This window comes from Rattus norvegicus, chromosome 12, assembly GCF_036323735.1.
Source record: "Rattus norvegicus strain BN/NHsdMcwi chromosome 12, GRCr8, whole genome shotgun sequence".
Taxonomy (NCBI): Eukaryota; Metazoa; Chordata; class Mammalia; order Rodentia; family Muridae; genus Rattus; species Rattus norvegicus.
This window is the reverse complement of record NC_086030.1, coordinates 24,761,479-24,772,832: the sequence shown is the minus strand read 5'-3', so window position 1 is coordinate 24,772,832 and position 11,354 is coordinate 24,761,479. Positions and strand designations below refer to the sequence as shown.

Sequence of the window (11,354 nt, the reverse complement as noted above, 5' to 3'; positions counted from 1 at the left end):
CTCTGCCTACCAAGTGCTGGGATTAAAGGGATGCCCCACCACTTCCTGGCTCTCCCTTCTTTTTAAATGACTGGAGCTTGAAAACGTGTGAAGGGGGGTTGGGGATTTAGCTCAGTGGTAGAGCGCTTGCCTAGCGAGCTCAAGGCCCTGGGTTTGGTCCCCAGCTCCAAAAAAAAAAAAAAGAAAAAAAAGAAAAAAAAAAAAAGAAAAAAAAAGAAAAAAGAAAACGTGTGAAGGCTATTTTTATTTTCCTGGGGGATGCTGGGAGCCTGAAATGAGAGCCACAAGAATTCTCGGCAGAAGTTCTATCACTGAGACACGTCCCCACAAATGTTCTTTTTTTGAGCATCTTGTTCTTGTTTCTTGGGTCCAATATCACATTCCTTTACTAAAGATATCCACTAGTTTGTTGTTGGGAATCTTCCTTCTCCCACACTGTTTCTCCTGCCATATCTTGAAAGCATCTATCTTATTTTAGAGAGACTTTTAGAAGACTCCTGCCTGCTTTTATTTAAAAGTGGTACATTTTTGAAAGGTTGATAAGAAGTCCCACGTGAGGCGCATGGGGTTTGATGACCGTGTCCTCTGCTATGGGATTATTTGAGGAGGAGGTCTTGAGGGAAATCTCTGCTTGGGCATCTTTAGGAAAATACTTAAGCAAATTGAATTTTTTAGATTTTTAAAAACTATTTTATGTGTATGAGTGCTTTGCTCGCATGGATGTATGTGCACCACATGGATGCCTGGCGCCCGCAGAGGTCAGAGGGTGTCAGATCCCCTGGGAGTGGAGTTACAGGTGCTTGAGAGCTGCCTCGAGAGTGTTAGGAATCAAACCCCTACCTTCTGCAATCCCCACCCTCTGCAACCCCCACCCTCTGCAACCCCCACCCTCTTCAACCCCCACCCTCTTCAACCCCCACCCTCTGCAACCCCCACCCTCTGCAACCCCCACCCTCTGCAACCCCCACCCTCTGCAAGAGCAACAGGTGCTCTAGGTGTTAAGCTAACTCTCCAAATTACATTTTAATTGAATCGATTACTTCAATTTTTTAATATTTGTTTTAAAAGATTTATCGATATTATTTTTAACTTCTGTGTATGCAAGCGTGCCTCTGTGCAAGTTCCTGTGCAGGCCAGAAGATGTCAGATCCCCTGGAGCTGGAGTTATAGCTGGTTCTGAACTGTCTCACATGGGTGCTGAGAACCAAACCTGGGTCATCTGCAAGAGCAGGAAGTTCTCTATTTTTTTTTTCTTTTTCTTTTTCTTTCTTTCTTTTTTTTTTTTCCCCGGAGCTGAGGACCGAACCCAGGGCCTTGCGCTTGCTAGGCAAGCGCTCTACCACTGAGCTAAATCCCCAACCCAAGTTCTCTATTTTTTAACATGACTTCCCGTGTTTCCACCCTGGAGATTTTTTCTGATTGTCCCTGTTTTTGGAGCGCAGTGAGGACACGGGGCAGGATGTCTTCAGAAACCCATGGTGTCGCTCAGTTCTCGGTATCATGTATCATTTCCACCTGTGTCAAGGGTCTACCAGTTCAAGGACCCTCAGATCAAGTTGGGGAGCTTGAGAGGACCGGAGCCCAAGGACATGTGGTCTGATGAACAGTTCAGGGACCTAGTACTTAAATCGTTTACTGCGTGATCTGGAACTCAGTCACTATCCTCCTGCCTCAGCTTCCTCAGGGATGGGATTACAAGTCTGCACCACTACTCAGTCCCTGTACAGATATCTGCTCAGGCTGTTTCATAAAGAAGCAATCACCACACGATCTGACACTTTGTGTCAGTATTCTGTGGGCATTGGAGACAGAAGCAAAGACAGGGAGTTGTCTGATGTCTTTCTTACACCCGTGTCCATTTGCTTGGTGTATTTTTATGTTCTCTACACCGTAAACTTATCCAGCACCTCATTTTCTGTCATGGCTCAATAATATCGTCCTTCAAAGACAGCATAGCTTCTGTACCCAGTCATCCATTCATGTATCCATCCACCAGCCATCACGAAAGGTTGCTGTGCACAGTTATGGACCAAGATTTCCTCTAGTACTTGTTCTAATTTTTATGAAAGATTATTCATCGTATGTGTATGAGCATTTAGCATGCGTGTATGTTTGTGCACTGTATGTGCTTGATGCCTGTGGATGCCAGATGAGGACATAGAACAGATCATTGTGAACTGCCATGTGTGTGCTGGGGACCAAGCCTGGGTCCTCTGCAAGAGCGGCAAGTGCTCTTAACCTCTGAGCCCTCTCTCCAGCCCCTGTTCTCGCTTCTTTTGGGTACATAGCCAGGACTGGACTGCTGAGTCCTGTAGAACCTCTCTATTATATATTCTGAGAAGCCAACAACTATATTCATCAGTGGTTGACCCGTTTTACATCTCTTTAGGAGAGATGAGAGGGTCCCAAGTTCTCACCAGCACATTGCTTTCCGGTTTTTTTATATGAGGGACATTTATTTGCTTACTGTGTATCTGTGTGGACACTTGCATGCCACGGCACACATGTGGGAGGTCAGAGGACAGCTTGCAGGAGTTGGTTCTCTCCTTCCACTGTGTGGATCCTGGGGCTTGAACCCAGGCCCTCTGGCTTGGCAGAAGGCGCCTTTACAAACTGAGCTGTCTCACCAGCCCCACCTTCCTGGTTTTTAATGATCAACATTGTCTACGGAGGTGTGAAGTAGGCCCTCATTATGCTTTTGATTTGCATTTCTCCAGTGACTAATGATGCTAGATTTGCATTTCCCCGGTGGCACATCTTTTTCCTGCGCTTGCTGGCTTTTGTAGATTTCTGTCTTTTAAAAATGTCTCTGTTTTTGCTGGGACCTTGAGAGGGGCAAAATAGATATTTGTATTCAGTCTCCTTCCCTGGCATTCTGGCATCTGAGGTAACTAGGAAGAATGAGGATGAAGGGTGAGCTGGCACCCCAGGAGAGACTGAGGTGGATAGTGCACAGTAAAGAACACCGCGCCAGGCATGGGAGGATGCTGACTCCAGATCCAGCTCTGCCAAGAACCGTGCAGCACCAGGGCTGTAGCTCAGCTGCTAGAGCCCTTGCTCAGCATGCAGGAGGCGACGGCTTCCACTTCTGGCATGTCTGTAATCCCAGTATTCCAGAGACGGAGGCAAACGGACCAGAAGTTCAAGAACACCCTCAACTAAGTATCAAGTTCAAGGCTACCCTGGGTTACAAGGGATCCTTTCTCAAAACAAAACAAACAAACCAGGGGCCTGGGAGGTGGCTCAGTTGGTCACTCAGGCTTGAGAACCTGAGCACTGGGACAAGACATTCCCTGGGGCTTGCTGAGCTCCAAGTTCAGCGAGAGACCTTGTCTCAAAAATAAGGTGGGAAGCGGTTTAAGAAGACGCTTCGTCTCCAACTTCTGACTTCCCCATGTGTATGCACAGACAGACAGGCTGACAGACTGACAGACAGGCTGGGTGACTGACACACGCCTCCACTCACACGCTAAATAACCCAAGAAGTAAATGGGAAAATGACATTCTTAATCAGGCAGGACGGTGTGTGCCCGTTGAAAGACTACGGCAGTGCTGGAGAGATGGCTCAATGGTTAAGAGCACTGACTGAGGGGTTGGGATTTAGCTCAGTGGTAGAGCGCTTGCATAGCAAGCGCAAGGCCCTGGGTTCAGTCCCCAGCTCCGAAAAAAAGAAAAAAAAAAAAAAAAAAAGAGCACTGACTGCTCTTCCAGAGGTCCTGAGTTCAAATCCCAGCAACCACATAGTGGCTCACAAACTGTCTGAATTGAGATCTGATGCCCTCTTCTGGTGTGTCTGAAGACGGCTACAGTGTACTTACATATATCTTTAAAAAAGGAAAAGACTGTATTTAGAAAGACAGACAGACAGACTTTGGCAGGAAGATCACCAATTTGAGGCAAGTTTGGGCTGCTCTGGTGTCAAAATAAAGTACAAAACAAAACTGGGCTGAGGATATAGGACAATGGTAGATTGCTTGTCTTGCATTCACCAGACCTCAGGTTTTATCCCCAGTGTGACAAAATAAAATAAAATAAAGTTACTTATAGTTCTGACATTGTAAAGGTGTATGTGGACCAACGGCCTTGAACTGTTTCTAGTCTGTTATGTATGTATGTATGTATGTATGTATGTATGTATGTATGTACATGCATGTGTGTGTATATGCTTGTGGACATGTATGCAAAATGTATGTGAATGTGTATGTGGGAATGTTTGCATCTGTGTATACGTTTGTGTCTATGAAACCGTGTATCTGTTTACATACATGCATGTGAAGTGTGCATATAAGAATGTCTCCATATGTGTTTGTTCCTAAGAGTGTATTTGTTGCTGAGTATGCACAAACCTGTGTGCACACACACATACATACTAACCGTCACACTGGCTAGGCCTCCATCTGGACTCCTCTCCTGTGCTCTCCTCACAGTGGAACACTCGGGCCAAGCGGGAGAAGCTGACAGAGCTGATGTTCGAGCAGTACAACATTCCTGCCTTCTTCTTATGCAAGACGGCCGTGCTCACAGCGTATCCTACGACTTGGGCAGTTCTGCTGGGTGGAGGGCTGGGGTGGGGTGTGTGCTGAGCTGGGTGGGGCTGGGCCCATTTCCCTGCAGATCCGTATCTTGGGTGGGAAGATTTCTCCTAGCGCCTCACTAGTGCAGAGGACCCCATAGGCTTGGGGCTGGGGGTGGGGGTTTGCAGATCCATGGCCCTTCCCCATGTCACCTAGTTTATGGGTCAATCTCAGCAGGCAGAGTTGTGCCACGTAAACATTAGGGACTGGCTGGGTCTGGTCCCAAAGAGGAAGGGACATTTGACAAGTTTCTTCCTAAATGGTCCATTTGGCCATTGTCTTTCTGTCAGAATCGGCGATACACTGAAGTCTATGCTAGGTATGAGAAGGAACTCCAATTCACAGGACACAGGACACAGGACCACTGCCCCTGAAACTCCAGCACTCAAAGGGGTTAAGGAGATGGAGTTGATTTTATTTACATAGAGAGATATATAAATATTATAGATATATTACATATATAGAATTATATAATGAGTATGATGTAGTGGATATCATATATAACGAACATTATAAATTAAATGTTAAGGGCTGGAGCAAACGCTTAGCAGTTACGAGTGCTGGCTGCTCTTGGAGAGGAATCGGGTTTGATCCCCAGCACCCACGCAGGACAGTCAGCAGTGAGAGCAACTGTCACACAGATAGGAGGAGCGAGTTTGGATCCTTAGGAATCCATATTCATGCCCAGTGGGCAGGGCCACCTATTTGCAAGTGCAGGCTCGGGAGGCCAGCAATTCATACTAAAGAGCTCTCATTTAATTGAGAGCAGTCTTGTGAATGAAGAAGTTGGAAGAGTGATCAGGGATGAGTCTTGTTATCAACCTTGGGCCTCTGCGCATGCACACACACACACACACACACACACACACACACACACACACAAATACACACACACAAATACACTCTCATACACACACACAAACTTTCTCACATACATACACTCTCATACACACAGACCAACATACAAATACACACACACTCAAACACACACAAACACACAAATACACACACAAATACACTACACACTCATATACACACACACAAACTTTCTCACACACATGCAAACACTCTCATACACACACAAATACACACTCATACACACACACAAATACACACACACAAACTTTCTCACATACATACAAACACTCATACACACACACAAATACACACATACACAGACACACACACTCTCATATACACACAGTCACACACACAAATACATACACACAAATACACACACACTCTCATATACACATACTACTCACATATACACAAACATTCTCACACACACACACTCATACACACACACTCTCATATACACATACTACTCACATATACACAAACATTCTCACACACACACACTCATACACACACACTCTCATATACACATACTACTCACATATACACAAACATTCTCACACACACTCATACACACACACATAAATACACTCTCATATACACACGCTCACACACACAAATACATACACACAAATACACACTCTCATACACACACACACACACACACACACACACACACGCCCGCATATATGCAAAAAGGAAAAAAAAATCCAAAGGTTCTATCTGAAAACTGGGATGAGAATGGCTAAGGCCCCACCCAGGCCCCAACTTCGTCTCTAGCTGCTACTGTTTCTTTGACGGACCCATCCCATGCCAGCTTTGCAAATGGACGCTCCACAGGCCTGGTGCTAGACAGCGGGGCCACCCACACTACAGCCATCCCAGTCCATGATGGCTATGTCCTACAGCAAGGTAGGGCCTTATCAGGGGTCTGGGGTGCCTTGGGGTGCCTGGTCCTGAGACTGCTTCTTCTTCTAGGCATCGTCAAGTCACCCCTGGCTGGCGACTTCATATCCATGCAGTGCCGGGAGCTCTTCCAGGAAATGGCTATTGATATCATCCCTCCTTACATGATTGCTGCCAAGGTAGGACCTGTGGTGTCCCCAGACATGCCCTCATAGTCCTGGCATTTGCTTTATACCCATCAGTCCCCCGGCCCATGAGATAACGGAGCAAATCTCCCGATGGATAACGGATCCCGGTTCATTTTCCAAACATGGGGACAGGCTTCACGACATGGCTGAGAGCAGATGTGTGAGGACCAGATGTGGTGAGGCACATCTGTAATCTAGCACTTGAGAGGTGTGAGGAGGAGGGTCAGTAGTTCAAGGTCAGACTTGGGGACAGTGAGCTGGAGGCCAGCCTGAGCTACACAAGCCATTCTCTTTTAAAACAAACAAACACCCTCAAACCCTCCACATCAGGTTTTTTTTTTTTTTTTTTTTTTTTTTTTTTTTTTTTTTTTGGTTCTTTTTTTCGGAGCTGGGGACCGAACCCAGGGCCTTGCGCTTCCTAGGTAAGCGCTCTACCACTGAGCTAAATCCCCAGCCCCCACATCAGGTTTAATCTGGGCGGGGATGGAGCCCAACACTTCCCGAATGCTAAGTACATGCTGTACGCGCTGAGATCCATCCCCAGGCTCCGGTTCAAGCCCGTCCGACCACCTATGGGACAGCCTCTCCCTGTCTTCCCTTCCCTGTCAGGAAAGGGTGACAAGCCACTCTATCTCCTGGGACACAGAGCAGAGTCTCAGGGCTGGTCAGCGGCAGAGCTGGCTGAGCGCTGGGGAGGCAGGTGTACCAATGGCTGTGTCCTCACAGGAGCCTGTACGGGAGGGAGCCCCCCCAAACTGGAAGAAGAAGGAGAAGCTACCCCAAGTCTCCAAGTCCTGGCATAACTACATGTGTAACGTGAGGCTGTAGTTGAAAAGTTTCCCCCCATCCTCTTCCCACCCTGCCAGGCCCTGGCCCCTTGCAAAAACCCGGGGAGGGGAGGGGAGGGGAGGGGACCGCTGTGGATGAGTTGGGGCTGGGGGTTGGGGCTCTTGATGGAGACAGAGGACAGCCAGACCTCACCCCTCACTGCTTCTCAGGAGGTGATCCAAGACTTCCAGGCCTCTGTACTGCAGGTGTCTGATTCCCCTTACGATGAACAGTGAGTTGGGCTGAGCACTGCCCGGTGGGAAGGAGGGTAGGATTGATCGATTGATTGATTGATTGGCACTGGGAATGCTACAGCTCCTGTAATGTCAGTAGTCAAGAAGGCCGAGGCAAAAGAATGGAGAGTCAGCCTGGCCTACATAGCAGGACCGTCTTTCAAAAAGTGTGTGTGTGTGTGTGTGTGTGCATGTGTGCGTGTGTGCGTGTGTGTGTGTGTGTGTGTGTGTGTGTGTATGTATGTAATGGCACTGGGAAAATAGCTCAGCTTGCCTGTGTATATAAAGCTCTGGGTTCTGTCTTCAGTCTCATATTTATGGGGCCCAGTGATACAAGCCTGAAAATCAGCACTTGAGAGTTGGAGATGAGAGGTTCAAGAGTTCAAGACCAGCTTCTGCTACCTATTGAGTTGGTGGCATACTTGGGCTATACGAGACCCCCCCCCCATTTCAAAAACCAAAGATGGGGGCACAGACCTGGGGTTCATGGGGACCTCCAGAGCGCCCCTCCTGGCAGTGTGCCACACAGGATCTTGTTCCTTTCTTGGGCAGGGTAGCTGCACAAATGCCCACAGTGCATTATGAAATGCCCAATGGCTACAACACAGACTATGGTGCTGAGAGACTTCGCATCCCTGAGGGCCTGTTTGATCCCTCTAATGTCAAGGTTTGGCTGGATGCTGGGGACTGGCTGGGGTGGGGCTGGCTGGAGTCTTGGATCCAGAGGTGGAGTGGAGGAGTCTGGGAAGGATGATAGGGGTCTGGGGGAAAAGGGAGGCAGAGGCCCCAAGTCCATATCGCCTCTGTCCACAGGGTCTGTCTGGGAACACCATGCTAGGAGTGGGTCACGTGGTCACCACCAGCATCGGCATGTGTGACATCGACATTCGCCCGGTGAGGCCAGATCCTAAGGCTTGGCAAAGGGACTTAGGGCTAACAGGGAGAAAGAAAAGGGTTCTGTCCTGCAGGCTGACCCTTCCCCCTGCTCTCAGGGTCTCTATGGCAGTGTCATTGTCACTGGCGGCAACACTCTGCTTCAGGGGTTCACAGACAGACTTAATCGGGAGCTTTCCCAGAAGACCCCACCGGTAAGAACCCAAGACACAGGCACTCAGGGCACCCAGATTCTAGTCCTGGCTTAGCTCTTTGAACCTCGAATGCCTCCTGCTTCCCCTAACAGAAATGATCATGCCTCTGTGGCTTCCTCCTGTCTACCAAGCCTTGTCCCTCCCCAGAACCAGATGTCCATTTCCCCCAGCCCCTTCTTTCTTCCCCAGAGCATGCGGCTCAAGCTTATCGCCAGCAACAGCACCATGGAACGCAAGTTCAGCCCCTGGATTGGGGGCTCCATCTTGGCCTCACTGGTAAGAAGGAAGAGGCATGGCACTGGGTATTAGGAGAACAGACTCTGACAGTTGCCCATTTTTATTCGACAAGTATCTAGGCATGCCTGTACTCCCAGCATGAGAGAGGCTGAGGCATGAGATCTCGAGTTCAAGGCTCCCCAGAGAACAAACTGAGCTGTTACTCCTCAGGCCATCCCCTTTGTTGTTTGAGACAGGGTCTCTCACTGTCCTGGAAGTCACAGAGTCACCTGGTCATTCTGCAAACTCCAATCCTCCTGTCTCAGCATCCCTCCCACTGGGCTGTTTTACATGGGTTCTGGAGACTGAACTAAGGTCCTTGCCTCGTAAAGCAAGCACTTTACTGACTGAGACATAACCCCAGCCCTTCAAAAACAGTTTTGGGGGCAAGTGTAGTCAATGGGTGCTCTCCGAGACTGGGCCCTCCCTCAGGAGAAAGATTGGTGAGGGTACGGTGACGGTAAGGCAGCCACGGTCACTGATGAGTAGAGGGGACATCCTGGAATTTGAGATAGAAGAGTGGTCCAATGAGTGGTTCAATGGGTGTGTCATGAGTCTTCCTGTGCCATGACCTGGGATCAAGGGGATTGTGCAGAGGAGGCTAAAATGGAGACTGTGAGTCCCAGGGACGAGCTTATCTCTCTAGTGCTGGGGTCCAAAGTGCATACCATCATGCCCAGAGTTTTGATGTGGATTTGGGGGGGAGAATCCATGTTCTCAGCTACAGAGTTCATGGCCAACCTGTGTTACATGAGAGCCTGGTGAGAGAGAGAGAGAGGCTGGGGAAGGAAACAGAAGGGGAACAGAAGGAAAAGGGAAGAGGGAGGGAGGGAAGAAGGTGAGAGAGGAAGGGGAGGGGAGGGAGAGGAGGGGAGAAGATGGGGAAGGAGAGAATGGTGGGGAGGGGAGGAGCGGGAGAGGAGGGGGAGGGGAAAATGGAAGGGGAGGAGAGAAGGGGAGGGGAAGAGAAGGGAGGGCAGGAACTAAAGGAGAACAGGTCTGGGCAAAGCCTTCAGGGAGCTGCTGATCTCAGTTATGGGATCATAGGGAATTTAAAGTCAAGGGTATTCAGGAGGAAGTAACCAAGACACAGCTGGGTATCTGAGTCTGGAACAGGAGACTGGAGAGTGGCAGGGACAAATGAGGTCACCCAGGAAGGCTGCTCTGTGAGCCAGAGACGCCAGCCTTCACATGGAGGCCCAGCAGCCATCCATGAAAAGAGACAGTCCCCGGCAGGACTCCTCAAGAGCTGCGGGGGTGGGCAGCAGTGAGGCGCCAGGTAATGTCGAACAAACGGTGATGGTGGAGCTGGGTGTGGTCAGAGGTATAATCCCAGCTACTCTGGATGTGGGGGCAGGAAGATTGCAAGGTCAAGGTCAGCCTGGGCCACCTGGTGAGACCCTTTGTCAAAGTAAAAGGCAAATAAATACAAGGGTCAAGAAGATGGCTCACAAGGCATGAGGCTCTGAGTTCGGATCCCCAGAACCCACATAAAACTTGTAAAGAGAACATGTGTCTAAAAGTCTCAGCGCTCATCACAAAACGGGAGGAGATAGGTGCTCCAGCTAGTCTCTACACAGAGTGGCAAACCTGTATGGTTTGGTAAACCCTGCCCTTTGTCCTCCGTATGTACATGTTAGCTCAATTCTCCCACGCAAACACAGGCACAAATACACACGCACGCACAAAACACTTTTAATCCCTAAGTAAGGGGCTGAGGGTGTGGCTCAATGGTAGAGCATCTGTCTAGAATCCCCCAATGAGGGGCTAGGAATGCAGCTCTGTATTAGAGCAGCCTAAAATCTCCCGGGCGAGATTTTACGGGCGAGATTTTACAGGCGAGAAATGTGTGAAGGCAAGGAGGAAGAAGGGGTGTGGTGGTGTAGAGGAGTGTGGGGTGACACCTGACAGCTGATGTTGCCCTTCTCTCAGGGCACGTTCCAGCAGATGTGGATCTCCAAGCAGGAATATGAGGAGGGAGGGAAGCAGTGTGTGGAGCGGAAGTGCCCCTGAAGTTGCCTCCTCCCCCAAATGCTCGCCCACCCCATCCACAGCGTTGTAGGGAACAGCCAGAGGGGCGGTCTACCAGCCAGAAATCCAAAAGCGCTGAACCCTCCATCATATCCCACTGCTCTCTTCTCTCTTACCCACATCTTCTTAGACTGTGACGTTCCTGAGTTGAAAGAAGTAAAAAAGAAAAAAAAAACTTTTATGAAAATAAAGTGTTTTGACTTCCATGGGGGTGGGGAAGGGGGCGCGGGGGGTCTGGTGAGATGCCAGAGAGAGTCACACCTACATTCGTGCTACTCTGGAGCACGAATTTCTTAGGTTTTAGTGGGGTCACGACTCTGGAAGGGACAGGAAGGGAAGAGTCTGGTTTGAGCCAGTTGTTGGTTCAGGGCT

General features: G+C 49.1%; 1 protein-coding gene across 5 annotated transcripts in view; it reads left to right on the top strand.

The window, feature by feature from the left end:
- The window catches only part of Actl6b (actin-like 6B), a 16,534-nt gene extending 5,361 nt beyond the window's left edge, over positions 1–11,173 (top strand). For 2 of the 5 annotated variants that reach the window (XM_006249120.4, XM_039089206.2), the window contains 10 exons: positions 4,428–4,525; positions 6,250–6,344; positions 6,411–6,517; positions 7,253–7,342; positions 7,525–7,586; positions 8,140–8,254; positions 8,401–8,481; positions 8,580–8,675; positions 8,865–8,951; positions 10,884–11,173. In XM_006249120.4, the coding sequence (XP_006249182.1) occupies positions 4,428–4,525; positions 6,250–6,344; positions 6,411–6,517; positions 7,253–7,342; positions 7,525–7,586; positions 8,140–8,254; positions 8,401–8,481; positions 8,580–8,675; positions 8,865–8,951; positions 10,884–10,964 (912 nt within the window). In that variant the 3' untranslated portion in view covers positions 10,965–11,173. Of the gene's footprint in view, positions 1–4,427; positions 4,526–6,249; positions 6,345–6,410; positions 6,518–7,252; positions 7,343–7,524; positions 7,587–8,139; positions 8,255–8,400; positions 8,482–8,579; positions 8,676–8,864; positions 8,952–10,883 lie in introns of those variants that run through there. The other 3 variants (NM_001105917.1, XM_039089208.2, XM_063271148.1) reach the window with 3 other exon arrangements.
- The last annotated feature ends 181 nt before the right edge of the window (positions 11,174–11,354 follow it).